The following is a 15,846-nucleotide window of genomic DNA, read 5'->3' on the forward strand; positions in this document are numbered from 1 at the left end:
GTATTGAAGAAAATAAAATAAAGCAAAAAGAGATGTGGTTTCTGAACCAAAAGATCTTCCCTTAGTCTGGCAGGGCCAGGCAATGGGATCAGAGAAGGGTGATCAGGTTGTGGGGAGGTTCTAGGACTTACATCTGAGGAACTGGGCTCCTGTGTGGTCCTCAGCAACACGCCCTCAGCCAGGGCCCGGTCCACGGCCTGCCTGGCCAACTCTTCCAACTGTTGCTCATCCTGCAAGAGGCTCCCCCAGCTGGTGGCCATCCCAACCTGTGACAGAGAGCTTGGTGACACATGGCCTGGGGTCCATCAACCACTGAAACTGGCAGATAGCCACCCCAACACTGTGGGACCCTGGTTGGGTCCCCTGAAAAGATAGTGTCTGTGGTACAGAGGAATGAACACTGGCTAGTCCCCGCATTTAACTTCCATATACATGAAACAGTTTGACAAAGTATTTCCATGGCTATTCTCTCTTTTGATTTTTAAAAAATATTTCTTTAGTTGTCAATGGACCTTTAATTAATTAATTAATTAATTTATATGTAGTGCCAAGGATTGAACCCATGGCCTCATACATGCCAGGCAAGTGCTCTACCACTAAGCCACAAACCCAGCCCCTCTCTTTTGATTTCTAATACAGCAATAGCATTATTCTCATAGGAAGGAAATGAAGGCTCTGAAAAGTGAAGGGTCTTGCCCTACGTACTGATTGGCAAAGCCTAGACTTGAACTTGGGTCTCTGGACTCCCAGCCCAATACTCTTCATTGGAGAAAGAAGCACTAATGTCATATGTGACTGGGACAAGTTCCTTCCCTTCCTAGAGATGCAGATTCCCTGTCTGTGAAACAAGGGGTATGGGGGAAATCCGTTGTTTCCAAACCTGGATGAACATTCTAGGTTGCTTGGAGAAAATACATATTCCTGGACCATACTCCAGAGATTCTGATTCAAAGAGGTCCAGCAGGAGGAAGAGGTTGAGACTTGTATTTTTATGAGTCTTCCTGGGATGGGGGCCATCATAGTAGACTAATTTCCCTTCTTATTCCAACAACCCATGTCAGCAGATCTCAAGTAATTACATAGGAGGCAGGGAAGGAGCCTTTTGTGGAATGCCATGAATTGCAGAGAAGGTGAACTCTCCTCCCTCACACTAACCTGAAGCAAACATGCTAGCAGAAAACAATTACATTCTGTGTATGGATATCTATTATCACAGCACCTGAAGAGAAAAATATATATTTAAGATCTTACTTATTTTATTTTTTGAAGAGAAAATATTTTTGAGAAATCACATTATCAGAATAGAAATGACTGGGCTGGGAAAATAGCTCAGTTGGTAGAGTGCCTGCCTTGCAAGCACAGGCCTTAGGTTCAATCCCCAGCACCAAAAAAAAAAAAAAAAAAAAAAAAAATAGAAATGACTGAAACCATCAGGCACTGTGGTGAATGCTATAATTCCAGCTACTCAGGAGTCTGAGGCAGGAGGATTACAAGTTTGCGGCCAGCCTGGGCAATTCAGCAAGACCCTGTCTCAAAATAAAAAAATAAAAAGGGGTGGAGATGCAGCTTAGTGGTAAAGTGTCCTGGGTTCCACACTGAAAAACAAACAGACAAACAAACAAAAACCAAAAAGCAGAAACCCAAGTGCCTACTATAATAGAAGAAATCTGTTTGCCCAAAGATACACACCTTGCTACTCATTCATTTGGCATCTAGGCCTCAGGAATTTAGAAAGACCTAGATAAAAATGGAAATGCCAGTTGTTCATTTTGTTCTTACCTATTGTCATTTGATTTTGAGAGCAGAACATGTCTGCCCAACTCAGTGGTTCCCAGGAAGAGAGCCAGGGAATGAGAGGTAACCCTCATTGCATTCAGCTCTGCCCCCATCTTCTCATGACAGAGCTGGTGTTAGGCCAATTATGCAAGTCTGCTGGCCTCAGCACAATGTTTTGAAAGCATGAGCATGTGATCTCAAGAGAGTCCTGATGACACCCCTGTTGGGTGACAGATAACAACAGTCATAGTAAAGAATAAGGCTCTGAAGTCAGTCAGACCTGGGTTTGAGTACACAATATTATTTCCCTTATAAGTAACTTCATTGTGTGGATTAAATGAGAAAAGTCTGTGTGAAGTTTCTCAGCAGTGTGTGGTGCTTGTATTATTCTACTTTCTGTTACTATAATGAAATACCTGAGGCTGGATAACTTTATAAAGAGGTTTATTTAGCTCACAGTTTGGGAGATTCAAGGATATGACACTGGCTTTGGTGAGGACCTCATGCAGATGGTATTACAAAGGCAGGAAAGAAGTGAGAGGGAACCAAACAGAATGACTATAAGGGTCAGAGTCGCTCTTTCTGGAAATGGGTATTGAACCCAGAGGCACTTTATCACTGAGGCACATCCCCAGCCCTTTTCATTTTTTATTTTGAGACAGGGTCTCACTAAGTTGCTTAGGGCCTTGCTAAATTCTTGAGGCTGGCCTCGAACTTATAATCCTCCTGCCTCAACCTCCCAAGTTGCTGGAATTACAAGCACTGTGCTCAGCCAGTCTCATTCTTTAATTTTTATTTTTGCAGTACTGGGAGTTGAATACAGGGCCTTGCACATGTTATGAGCTATACCCCAGGTCCTTTTTGTTTTTTGATATAAGGGTCTCACTAAATTGTCCAAAACTTGTAATTCTCCTTCCTCAGTCTCCTAAGTAGCTGAAATTACAGGCATGTACCACCATACCCTGTCAGGCTCACTTATATAACAACTCGCTCCCCTGAAAACTAACTTTGGGTCCCACAAATACAATCTTAATTCCTTCCAATGACATAAGGACCTCCTACTAGGTCCCACCTTTAAAAAATTTTCTTTCTTTCTTTCTTTTTTTTTTTTAGTTGTAGAACAATACCTTTATTGATTTACTGATTTTGTGATGCTGAGAATCAAACCCAGTGCCTCACATGTGCTAGGCAAGTGTTCTACCACTAAGCTACAACCCCAGCCCTAGGCCCTATCTTTTAAAAAGTCCCACTACCTCCCAACATCATCACATTGGGCATGGGGAACAAGCCTACAACACACTACCATTAGGGGATACACTCGAATGGTATACAAACCATAGCAGAGCTCTATACATGAGTTTTTTCATTTTGTATTTTTTAAAACAGGTCACATAACAGCCAGGCAGCAGAACCAGAACAAGAACCCATGACTTTGACATTAGATCAATGGGACTCTCCCGTAGTCTGCATCTCTTCACACCTATGAGATTCCAACATCTGCCTGCTGCTGGGCTTTTCAATACTTGGTAAACAGTTGCATATAATGCCAGGCCCTTGGCTAGGTACTGGGGACACAAAAATAAGACATAAAAATAAATCACTACAAGAAGTTCAAACTGGGCCCCCTTTTTTTTCTCATTCTATAGTCTCTGCTCTTGTGTCTTATTTCAGTTTTGCTGATGATGCTCAAATCTATATTTTCACAGCAGTACTTTCCTGATGGTCAAAGTCGAATATCAACTGCTTCCTGGAAGTCTCCACACAACCAGAGTGGAATTTTTTGTTGTCTCAACAAAAATCTGCTTCTCTGATGAACCTCACCCTGGCACCCAAGCCTCGTGTATAGTTCTGTCCATTTTACTCCAACCCTGTGGATTCTGCTGCCTAAGTACATAGTTTTGAATTCTTCAATGTCTATCTCCACTGTTAGTAGCAGAGGTCCACCCACTGTCTTCTCTTCCCTGGGCACTAAACAGATACAGAATGAGACATCTTCAGTGACCAGGATGCACCAGCCTCGCTCCCTGTTCCGGGTCTTGGCAGGTGCTGTTTTCCCTTTGGAACATTCCCCACTACTCCTGATTTAGTTTTGGTAGCCTTCCCTGTTCACTGATTTTCTCGGTACCACAGGAATTGCATTTGTCTTGATTACTTTTCTAGCGGGTACTAACGCCTAGAACTGGATTCAGTGAACCTTAAATGAGTCATTCACCAAAACACTGAAAACGCCCACAGGGAAACCCGGTCGGACTTTACCACCAGGGCGAGGCCAGTGCCTGCCCAGCGCTCGGAGCAAAGATGTTCTCCCGTTCAGGCTTGCCCTCCACGGGCCCGCTCACTCCCACCAGGAACGAAGTTTGGTTCTAATCGCTCCCAGTTTTTTGTTTTTTAATTTTTTCCCTTTAAACTCTGATTCCAGTCTCATTGGCACTGTGTCCCCGACACCCGCCCTATCTGGAACATCTGGGATCAACACGCGCCAGCCCAGCCCCCCTCACTGGACATAAGTTTCCCTGCGCCTGCAATGGGTTTGAGCTACAAAATCTCCAGGCCTCTGCGTTCCAATTGCTCGCCAGACCCCTCCCTCACAGTTTTCCTCCAGAGGAAACATGACCCTTGCCAGCCGCCGTTGTCGAGCCCCAACCTACTAGTTCGTGGTCCCGCCGCGCACCGCACTCAGGCCCCTTGCGCCGTTACCCAGACTCAAGGGGCGGGGTCTCGGTGCGGCCCAGTGCGCTTGCGCGGACCGCCCCGGTTGGACTTAAAGGGTAGGGCGGGGGGGGGGTGGGAAGAGACCGTGCCCGTGGAGATGGACGGCGGCCGGGAAGGGGCAGTCCGTGTGAGGGCGATCTTAGTTTTAAGGGTGCGTCTGCTGCACCCAGGCGAAGCCGGACTTGGGAAGTATGGGAGGGGTCAGGTTGGGTCGTCGGGGTGCTGGGGGTATGCTTAGTTCATAGAGGGTCAGAGCAGAGCTGTCGACGTCCAGTGTAAGATGGGGAAACTAATGCTCAAGAGGGACAGTCACGACAGTCAGGGGGTGGGCGGGGGTGGGCGTGGTAATAGAGTCTTAGGGGCAGGGACTGGCGCAGGGTAGTGTAGCCTGTTAGGCACTGAGCCAGCATTGGCGCCCAGGTTATTTTCCTAGACCACTCAAATCCCAGAAAAACCCACCTGATTTTTCTCCCCTAAGGTAGCAGTAGGGCAAACTTTAGAAGCAAAAGGAAAGCATTTTTATTTTTCCTGGAATTTTGAAGTCAGGAGTGTTCGAGGGTGACCCAGTGTTTCTCAGACCCTTTGGATGCCTCTTGCATCAGGATCTGGGGCAGTTTCGGTTTTTTACATTTTATTTTGTTTAATATATGGATTTATGATCCTACCGCCACTTTACTCTTTGGCAACCCTCAGCATCTTAACTGTTCCTTCTCCTAGGTTATGAGAGGATTGTTTGCAATTTGAAGCACCTAATGAGAATTTTAGTTAAGTTAAACGAAATATATCGGTCCAAGCCCTCGGTATTAACCATGGGTAAAATTTAGCCCCTGTCTTCAATCCGATTAAGAAGGTAGACAGTCACTAGTACTTTTTTGGAGGACTTAAGGCTCTTAAGATCTTGAAGAATGGGTTAGAATGTGTTGGGGTGTAGGTAAGAGATTGAGTATTCCAAGTAGCAAAAACAAAACCAGCAAAGGTGTATATAATCCTGAAGCTTGTTGGGCTTGTTTTAGAGACAAAGGTTTGGTGTAGATAATGAGGAAAACCTGGCTGTTAGAGGCTCTATCCTGGAGAGGTAGCTTTGGATATCAGGTCAAGGTGCTTGGTGCTTATCCAGTGGACAGTGGGGAGCTGTGGAAGGGTTTTAACCAGGAGAGAGACATGGTCAATGTTGTATGTTAGGCGTTGGTTACAATGTGGCAAATGGTTTGAAAGTGGGGAGACTAGGGTTAGAGAGAACTCAGACAGGGTGGTGATGCAATAAATGTGAGCCAGGCAGTGGTTATGGAGATGGAAAAAAGGAGAGGATGGATAGAGAATTTGTAGGGAAAACTATGACTGATTATAATTCAATGGCCCAATTTAGGGTCCAAAATCCTTCTAACTCCTTACAGAAAACAGTTTCTTGACTACAGGACCAGCTGAACCCACTAAAATTCTTGCGTGGATGAGGGCAGGTGTGATAGATAGGTGATCTGTTTATTGCCAGAACAGTGTTTGTTGATGTCTTTGTCTGCTTCTGTACCTCAGGGGGATATGAAGTAGCATTATTGTAATCGTCCTCAACTGGGTGGGGGGAGGCCACTGCATTAACCAGGAACAAAAGAAGTTATTTCTAGCACAGTATGAATGTAAAAATATAAAAATGTGACCTAGGGTTCTCTGTGCAGGTTCCCCACTTCCAAGATGGGTGCCCAGTGACATGTATTGGGTATCTGTTGGTGAGATTTGGGGAGGATTCCAGATCTTAACAGTCCTTTGATTGAATCCCCTCACATTGTGGCAGGTAAGGCTGCTTAATTCTTATTTTGTAGGTGTGGCAGCTGAACCTCACAAATTAAGTGATGCACTCAAAGTGACCCAATCTGTGGTGGGACTAGGTCTTTTTAGCAGGGCTTGGCCTTTCCTGCTCCCTCTGTGAGATGCTTTACCCCTAAAACTGGCATGACTTGGTTCCTTGTCTTTCAGATGTTTTCTTCTTAGATGTCACCCTGTCCCGTGCCATCAATATATATCACATAATCCTGTGAGTGTTCTTCATAGTAGTGGTTAGTACCTGACATTGTTACTCTTTGTGATGCTGGGGAATTGAACCCATAGCCTTATGCATGTGAGGCAAGCACTCTGCCAATTGAGCTATATCCCCAGCCCCTGAAATTATTACTTTTGTCTGTTGTTTCCCTCTATTAAAATGTGAGCTCCATCAAAATTGGACCAATATCTGTCATGTTCACCACTTTACCTCCCAGCACCTGCCACATAGTAGATACTCAGTAACATTTGATGAATGATGAAAATAGGTTAGGAAGGGAGGAAGAGTGGATACTGATGCTTATTGAGAATTTAGGATGTTTCAGGTACCTTACAAATTATATCATTTAATCCCCTCACAGTCTTTCAAGGTACTGTTTTCTCCATTGAGTGGATAAGAAAACATACTAAGTGAGATCAAGTGGTTTGTTAATTTTGATGCTTAGATTCCTTTGAGAATCTTCATTAGACACAAATTTTTATGTGTACCATGTAGAGGAATCCACAGATCTTCTTAGGCCCTCTTAGAAATCTCTTGTATTTCCAAGATCAAGATCAATTCTTATTTTTTTAAATACTTTTTTAGTTGTCAATTGACTTTATTTTTAATTTATTTATATGCGGTGCTGAGAATTGAACCCAGTGCCTCTCACATGCTAGGTGAGTGCTCTACCTCTGAGCCACAACCCCAGCCCAAGATCAATTCTTGATCCATTCTTAGATCAAGAAATCTAGGATGAGGGAACTTACCCATGGTCTTTCTGGCCCCAAACCTTTACTTAGTCCTCACTCCATAGCAAGGATGGATTCCATTTACTGGACTACAGGGAAGCTGTAGATTCTGGAGCACAGAGAGATGATGATGATATACTGAGCCTTTGATATCTCAGATCTGAGTTTAAATCCTCATTCCACAACTTGTCAGTAGTCGTCGTCGTCTGTGTGTCTGTGTCTGTCTCTGTCTCTCTCTCTCTCTCTCGTACTGGGAATTAAACCCAGGGGTGCTTTACCACTGAGCCACATCCCCATTCCTTTAATTTTTTCTTTTTTGGGGAGGCTGGCCATGAACTTGGAATATAGTCATGTGCCACTGTTTCTGATTATGATCTCCATTTTATGGTGGGAGAAGTGGAGGTTTGAAGAGGTATCCTGACTTGCCAGATTAGACTGCTTGACACTATTAGACATTGTATCCCCCACCTCACCTACCTTAGGATGTCCTTGAGCTCAGACTTTTCCAAGCTGACAATTGAATTCATTGAAGTCTCTGTTCTAGTTTGTGGGAACACTGGAGTATAAATTAGGTGGGGGGGCGGGGACACAAAGAGGGCTGCACTGCAGTGTGAATGGAGACCTGTCCCTTAACTTTGTGCCTTGCCTTTGCCCCTGGTGAGGGCCTCTTTCCAAGTCTGGACTGGGCCCATCCCCAGTGTCTGCATCACCCATGTTCTGCATCTGTGCACATGCCTGTTGTCTCCTTTTAGCAGTGACAACACCCTGCCTGGCATTGTTATTTATGAGGCTGTCTCCCCATCTGGCTAGGGGCCACTGTTTTGGCCATTCAGAGTGGAATTCCTCTGCCTTCTCTCCCCTAGCATGGCCTGGCTCAGTGGTGCAGCTCAGGAAATACCTGTGGAATCGAAGTGAGGACTCTCGCATGTGTTGAGGATTTACTGTGTGCCAGGCTTGTCCTGACACTTTATATGTGCTGTCTCATTTACACTGCTACAGTAATGCTGGGAGGGAAAAGTTACTGGTCTTATTTTACTGAGAAGACAAAGACATAGAGAAGGTGGACTTTGCCTTGGGCCCGCTCTCAGTGACTGCTGGCACCAGGACTGGCTCTAGGGCCATGCTTTCATCTTGTATGGTGAACTTGTGGAGGGGCTATGGGCTGAGACGCACTTCTAGGCCCCAGGATCCTCAGAGACCTTCTTCTTACAAGCTTCTAATCTAGCTGTCATTTTACTTGTGAGCAAAGAGAAGCCCAGAAAGTAAAGATGGCTCACTATACCATTTTCTCTACTTACTACTTCTCCACTCACTTTTGGACATGATGGGATCTAGTTTATTCTTCATTATACCACGCATGGAATTCAGTGTTTAATCTAGGTCTAAACTCAGTAAATATTTCTAAATTTTATTTATTTTGATAACACTGAGAAAGATATTAATGTAATGAACACCCACATACCTCCTATACAGCTTATGAAATAAAACATTGCTAATATAGTAGTAATACCCTCTTATCTGTGGGGGATATATTCCAAGACCCTCAGTGGATGCCTGAAACCATAAATAGTACTAAACTCTTTAAACTATATTTTTTTCCTACATGTACATACTTATGATAAAGCTTAATTTATAAGTTAGGCACAGTAAGAGATAAACAATGGTAAGTAATAATGGAGAAATTCTAACAATATATTGTAATAGAGGTTATTTAAAACTTATGAATTGTTATTTTTAAAAATTTCTGTTCAATATTTTCAGACCACATGTAACTAAATCCATGGAAAGTGAAGCCCTGGAGAAGAGGGGGACTACTGTGTAGCTGAAGGCCCATGTGTGCCCCACCATGGCTGAACTCCCTGTGCCCCCAGGTAAGGACTCTCCTGAATTTAGTGTTTATTATCCCTGTGCAACTTTGTTTTTTTGTTTACGTGGTGCTTGAGATCAAACTTGTGACTTTGTGAATGCTAAGTACACATTTTTACCACTGGCATGGTACCTTGTGCAACTTTTTATTGAGATATAACTCATACCATAAAATTCATCCTTTTTTTTTTTTTTAAATTCATCCTTTTAAGACACACAATTCAGTGGGTTTTAGTATAGTCACAAGATTGTGCAACCATCCCCACTAATTCCAGTACATTTTCATCATTCTGTACAGAAGCCCTGTCCCGTGCTTGCTTCAGCAGCACACATAGTAAAATTGGAACAATCCGGAGAAGATTAGCATGGCCCCTGCGCAAGGATGACACACAAATTCGTGAAGTGTTCCATATTAAAAAAAAAAAAAAAAAAAAAAGCCCCATACCCATTGGCAGACATTCCCCATTCTTCCCACACCCCAGCTCTGAATACTGGTAATTTACTTTGTCTCTATGAATTTCCCTGTTCTGGATATTTCATATAAATGCAGTCATACATTTTGTGGCCTTTTGTGACTTGTTTCTTTCATTTAGCATATTTGCAAGATTCACCATTCATTCAAATGATAGACGTTTGGGTCGTTTCCACTTTTTGCTGTCATGAATAATGATACTCAGAACATCCACCCACAGGTTTTTTGTGAATGTCTTCAATTCTCTTGAGTAAATACCTAGGAGTAGAATTTCTGGGTTACGTGGTAACTATATGTTTAACTTTTTGAGGAATTTCTAAATTTTCCAAAGTGGAAAAGTTTCAGAAAGTGTCAGAAAAGTTTCCAAAGTGTCAGAGTTTCTGTTTTTACATCTTTACGAGTACTCGTCTAATTATGGCCATGCTAGTTGGTGTGAAGTGGCATCTTATTGTGTTTTTTTAAATATATATTTTAAATTGTCAATGGACCTTTATTTTAATTATTTATTTAAATGTGGTGCTGAGAATAGAACCCAGTGCTTCACACATGCTAGGCAAGCACTCTACCACTGAGCCACAACCCCAGCCTTTATTGTGGTTTTGATTTGCATTTTCCTAATAACTAATTACGTTGAGCATCTTTTCCTGTGCTTATTGACCATTTGTGTATCTTCCTTAGAGAAGTGTCTATTTAAAATTTTTTCTCCATATAAAAATTTTAAGAGCTCTTTATATATTTTAGATACTAGACTTTTATTAGACATATGATTTGCAAATAGTCTCTCATTCTATAGTTGTCTTTCCAGTTGTGTCTTTTGAAGTACAACTTTTTAAATTTTGATGAAATCCAGTTTATCTAGGTTTTTTCTTTGGTTGGTTGTGCTTTGCATGTCATATCTAAGAAACCATTGCCTAACCCAGAAAATAAGGTTTACACCTAGGTTTTCTTCTAGGATTTTTCATTCCCATTTAAATCTTACTTATTTTAGGTTAATTTTTTATATGACGTGTTAGGTCTTGTGCTTTTTTTATTCCTTTATTAGGTATGTTTGTAAATAACATATGATACTGTTTTTCAAGGTGTTTGGACTTTAAGTGATAACATATCACATGTATGTCTGCAGCTTGCTTTTCTCATTTAGTGTTATCTTGAGAGTTATTCATGTTGTACGTGTAATTTTAGTTCATGCATTTTCACTGCTCTATAGGTCTCATTGCATAAAGCACCATATTTTGTCTGGTTTCTTCTATGAATGGCCCTTTGGGTTTTCTCTAATATTTTATCCATTGCACATGGTACAGGCTAGTAGGTACCTCTTTAAATGTTGAAGATCATGAACAATTTGCTAGATGATATAAAATTTACCTCCCAAGTGTTTTTTTTTTTTTTTAACCAATTTGCATTCCTGCCAGCAATGTGTTAGAATTGCCTTTGTTCTGCATCTTCACCAAGATATAGAACTTTCAGGAGTTTAAAATTTTGTTTTGTTTTGTCTTTGCCAGTCTAGTAATTGTGAAATGATTTCATTGTTATTTCACATAGTAATAGCAAAACTTATTTTTCATTAAATGTTTGCATGGTTGGGTAGATGGATGCTCGAAAGCAGAATGCGCATAGTTCTGCCAGTGGTTAGAGGATGGCAGAGCTTTGGGCCCAGATTATATTGGCTATTTGTAGGGAGACCATGGAGCTAGGGAATGTTGAGGCAGGCTGACAACTCTGTATGTGGGAGAGGGCAATTTTCACCTTGTAATTAGTGAAGGCAGAGGTTAAAGTTCTGTCCTTCTATCTCCCTGAACTTTCACTAGGAGGGAAGGGGCTGTAGAGACAGCAAGGCCAGAGGGGAATTGCCTAAGGATGAGAATGGGGGCCCACAATCTTAGAAATGATGCTTTTCCTCCTCCCAATCTCTGTGTTGGTGGGACATGCACTTTTCTTTCTCTGTGTACTGAGTTTGTAGATGATAATGGTAAGAAAAAGAAAAGTAATGATCATCTACTAAATACTTATTATGTGCTATTTGCTGCCCATTGTGCTTGTTTTTTTAATAAAATATGTATTAACCTCCTTTAATTCTGTATGGGACAGGTGCTGTCTCAAAGGAACAATCACTGAGGATTTACACACAGACAGTCAGACTCTTGAGCTCTTAAGCATCATGCTGTATTATCTTGGCTCCAGCAGAGCCCAAGAGAGAGAAGAAAGGAGAGCCTTGTCCAGGCTGGGGTGGGAGATCAATAGGGGTCATAATATTTTCTGGGCCTTGCATGGAGGAAACAACAGGGAGCAGAGAGAGAGGCCCATGGAGAAGATTGTTCTTTTTTTTTAATTAATTTTTAAAAAATTTTTCTAATTGGTGAGAAGATGATTCTTAAGAGCAGTTGTCCCACATCCCAGGAGACATGGCCCATTCAGTGAGCACTCATAGCTGTCTCTTCTGTACCCAAGCCCATCCTGGCTGCTGGGGACCCAGAGTGCCATCTGCCTGTTCCTAGTTTTTTTTTTTTTTTTGTAGACAGACACAATATCTTTCTTTATTTTTATGTGATGCTGAGAATTGAACTCAGTGCCTCACATGTGCTAGGCAAGCACTCTACCACTGAGCTACAGACCCAGCCCTGTCTGCTCCTAATTCTTAAGAAATATCTAATCTTGTAGTGGAGACAGATGATAAATAAACAAGCCAAGTGATAAATGTAATAAATTTTAAAAATCAGGAAATGTGATACAGAGGGGGATAAGAGAACATATAGAGAAAGGATCTAATTTAGCTAAGGTTGTCATGGTAGGTCCCTTTAAGGAAGTGACAGTTAACCTGAGACTTGAAGGGAAAGGAGGAGGCAGCCTTGTCTTAGTTTAGGGAAAGAGGATTCCAAGTGGAGGGAATGGAAGATGCAAAGTCCCTGAGACAGAGGAGGTTGGTATAGTTTATAAGCTCCTAGAAGGCCAGTGGAACTGGAATAGAATGAGCGAGAAGGTGGAGCTGCCCAAGATGAGGCTGAGGGGCTGGGGCTGTAGCTCAGTGGCAGAGTGCTTGCCTAGCATGTGTGAAGCACTGGATTCTATCCTTAGCACTACATAAAAATAAACAAATGAAGGCATTTTGTCCATCTATAGTTACCAAAAATAAATAAATAAATAAAAAGATTTCACATTTCCAGGATGAGGCTGAGGAGTTGACAGGCTGGGTCATGCTGGAGCCAACATACAGGTCTATAGTCTTTAAGTCTAAATCAAGTCCAGGGACTCCATGACATTCTCTTCATGCTTGTGTCCAAGGATTGGGTGTTAACATACTTGGGGGTGGCTGAATTCCATTATCTGGTATGGGAAAGGGGAGGTAGGTGAATACCATTTTTGGCATATGTCCTTAGAAAGCTGGAACAAGAGCTTGGAAACTGTGTCCCACCTGATTCCCCAGGTGTGTTTGGCATGGTGGATGCCTCAGTCCCCCAGGACACTGGTAAGAAGGCAGCACCTCAAACTGAGGGCTCTCCAAATACCCTTCTACGCTTAACTGGTTAAACAAACTACACTGCATCCATACAGCAATAAAAAAGAGCAAACTCAATATAAGCAACAAGTTGGATTAATCTCCAGGGAATTATGCTTAGTGGAAAAACTAGTCTCAAAAGATTACATGTAGTCGGGCGTGGTGGTGCACGCCTATAATCCCAGCAGCTCAGAAGGCTGAGACAGGAGGATTGCGAGTTCAAAGCCAGCTTCAGCAAAAGCAAGGTGCTAAGCAACTCAGTGAGGCCCTGTCTCTAAATAAAATACAAAAAATAGGGCTGGGGACTTAGTGGTTGAATGCCCCTGAGTTCAACCCCTAGTAACAAAACAAAACAAAATACATGCTCTATAATTTCATTTATATCCCATTTTGGATGACAGTTTTAGAAATGCAGGATGTATCACTGGTTGCCAGGGGTTAAAGATGGTAGGGAGGTTGGTGTGATTATAAAAGAGTAATATCCAGTATCTTGATGATAAAACACAGATGATTAAACTAAAGAACTGAATTCATGCGGGTACACAGATGTGCTCACACACTTGTATATGTAAAACTGGGAAAATCTGAATAAGATTGATAAATTATATTACTATCAATTGATTATATCAATGACAGGGTATTTTTTCTGTATTCTTAAAACTGCATGTGAATATATACTAATCTCAATAAATATTTCAATTAATAAATAAAATTTGTGCTGGGGGTGTAACTCAGTGGTAGAGTGCTTGCCTACCATGCACAAGGTCCTTGGTATAATCCCTGGTACTGCAACCAAAAAAGAAAAAAAAAGAAAATATTTAAGACCTAAAACATTAGAACAGTAGAGATACTTGTAATAATAAAATTTTTAATCCATAAAAACTGATTCTATGCTTGAGGAGGACTCTTGTCCTTGAAGACTTTCCAGCTTCATAGAGAGGTAAGCCATATGCTGTGTGATGGGGGAGGAAACAAGGTACTTATACTCAGGGTGGATCTTGGGCACCAGTAGACTTATCAGGTGGGTTCCCAGATTAATCTTTTGAGTGTCATTCTGCCCTCAGCTCCCAAGCTGATTGACCAAGACTTCAAGGGCGGAGTCATAACCCACCCCACCCTTACACTCCATTTCTAGTTGATCTTCTACTGAAGAGAGGGGTTCTTTCCCCATTTTTTATTCCACCAGGTGGGGTTAAATGCTATTCCTGGGGATACCCTGTCTTTTGCTATTTTACTAAGTTTTTTGGTGGTGCCAGAGATTGAACTCAGGGCCTTGCTCATGCTAGGCACACCATCTATCACTGAACTACTTCCCCAGCCCTGTCATTTGTTATTAACTGTCTGCATTTTGATGCCTGTCTCCCCCACCAGTCTGAGGTTGCTATACTCTAGGAGCAAGCCCAGCCCCAGAGTGGGGGACATCAGAGAGTATTTGTTGGATTGAACTCAATGGGAAGCTGACCCAGGCTGGGGCAAGTTCATCCTGATCATGAGAACCCCAGGCAGGGCCTGGACTTTGGCACAGGATTTCAGGGGTGGCATCACAGTGGTTTTGCAAGATCCTGGAACTTCCCTCCCATCGCTGGGTCCACTAGAGCTTCTCTTCCAGAATGTTGGCTGCCCCAGGCACTGTCTCAAATTCCATCTGCAGAGTGGCAGACAAAAGGTTTCCCCATTGTAGACCCCAGTGTACACAGCCTCACCTGTTCACACTGTTGACCTCTTACCACTGACTAAGAACTGCTTCACTTATTTCTCTCAACACTCCAAAGGCAGGTACTCTCTGTATTCAGAGAAGGAACTCAAGACTCAGAGAGGTAAAACAGCTTACTCAGGGCCACTTAGCTTGCAAATGTCAGAGCAAAGATTTGAGAAGCCCCTGCAGCTGCAAAGCTAGAAAAGAAACCTTACCTGCTCTTTAGGAGCTAATGATGCTGTGGGCATGGTGCTTGTTGTAGATCAGGCACAGTCTCAGCTCTTTACATACATTATTTCATTAAATCTATTTAGCCCCCCAGTGAGATAAGGTTATGCCCAATTTATGCGGGAAATTTAAACTAAGAGGAAAAGCAGTCTACTTTAGGTCACTAGTGAGTTAGACAGTCAGACCTCTTCTGCCACCCCTTCCCTAGACCTCCTGTTGTTGGCTTCCTCCAGCACTGACCTTCTGGTGGCCCTTCCTTGCTACTTTTTCTGCCCTCCCCTTGCCCCAGCCCCCTTGGCTAAGCCTTGTCCAGAGTAACCACCCTTTCATTCATATTCATAATATAGCTTGTAGCATGGGTTTGGGCCAAGCTATCTGAATGGTTACCCTTAGGAATGCATCTCCTACCTGAGGATGTCCTTTAGCCCTTCCCATCTCTCCTAGCTGCCTGGCAAGAGGAGTGTTAGAGAGACCCGTCACCCAGGTCCTTACCTACTTGTGGTGGATAGAGTCAGCAGGACACCCATATCAGACAGGGAGGCCAGCACACAAAGGAGATGGGGGTGGGATTGGGCCTCTCAGGAATGGGTGGTTCTGGAAATATGAGCAGCAGCAACTGTTGGCATTATCTGGGCTCTAAGAATAGCTCAGGCTGAAGATTGGAGGCTGGGGCCAGGGAAGAGGATAGGAACATGCATTCCCCCCTCCCCCTGATTCTTGGCCTGGAAGCTGGGAAGCCTCCCTTCTGTCCTACCATTTGTTCCAGGATAGTTTCGAATGGACATACTTGTCCACCATGAGGCTGGAGGAAAGAGGTACTCTCAGGGTTCAGACCCAGGC

At 42.9% G+C, this 15,846-nt stretch overlaps 1 protein-coding gene and 1 long non-coding RNA gene across 5 annotated transcripts in view; one reads left to right on the forward strand and one right to left on the reverse strand.

The window, feature by feature from the left end:
- Window positions 1-4,504, reverse strand: part of GSS (glutathione synthetase) — a 28,517-nt gene extending 24,013 nt beyond the window's left edge. The window contains exons 1-2 of one of the 3 annotated variants that reach the window (XM_079128284.1): window positions 4,425-4,504; window positions 132-266 (exon numbers count right to left, since the gene is read on the reverse strand). In XM_079128284.1, coding sequence (XP_078984410.1) covers window positions 132-260 — 129 coding nt within the window. In that variant the 5' untranslated portion in view covers window positions 261-266; window positions 4,425-4,504. Of the gene's footprint in view, window positions 1-131; window positions 267-1,779; window positions 2,181-4,424 lie in introns of those variants that run through there. The other 2 variants (XM_079128285.1, XM_079128286.1) reach the window with 2 other exon arrangements.
- A 64-nt stretch (window positions 4,505-4,568) lies between these two features.
- On the forward strand, window positions 4,569-15,514 carry LOC306654620. Of its 2 annotated transcripts, XR_013762002.1 has the most exons (5): window positions 4,569-4,639; window positions 6,159-6,274; window positions 6,457-6,514; window positions 9,013-9,122; window positions 11,678-15,514. It is a non-coding gene; the product is annotated as an uncharacterized lncRNA (long non-coding RNA). The 2 variants fall into 2 exon arrangements; XR_013762003.1 differs by lacking the exons at window positions 6,159-6,274; window positions 6,457-6,514 and having other exon boundaries at window positions 4,572-4,639.
- The last annotated feature ends 332 nt before the right edge of the window (window positions 15,515-15,846 follow it).

Source organism: Sciurus vulgaris (genome assembly GCF_902686455.1).
Source record: "Sciurus vulgaris genome assembly, chromosome: 2".
NCBI classification, from domain to species: domain Eukaryota; kingdom Metazoa; phylum Chordata; class Mammalia; order Rodentia; family Sciuridae; genus Sciurus; species Sciurus vulgaris.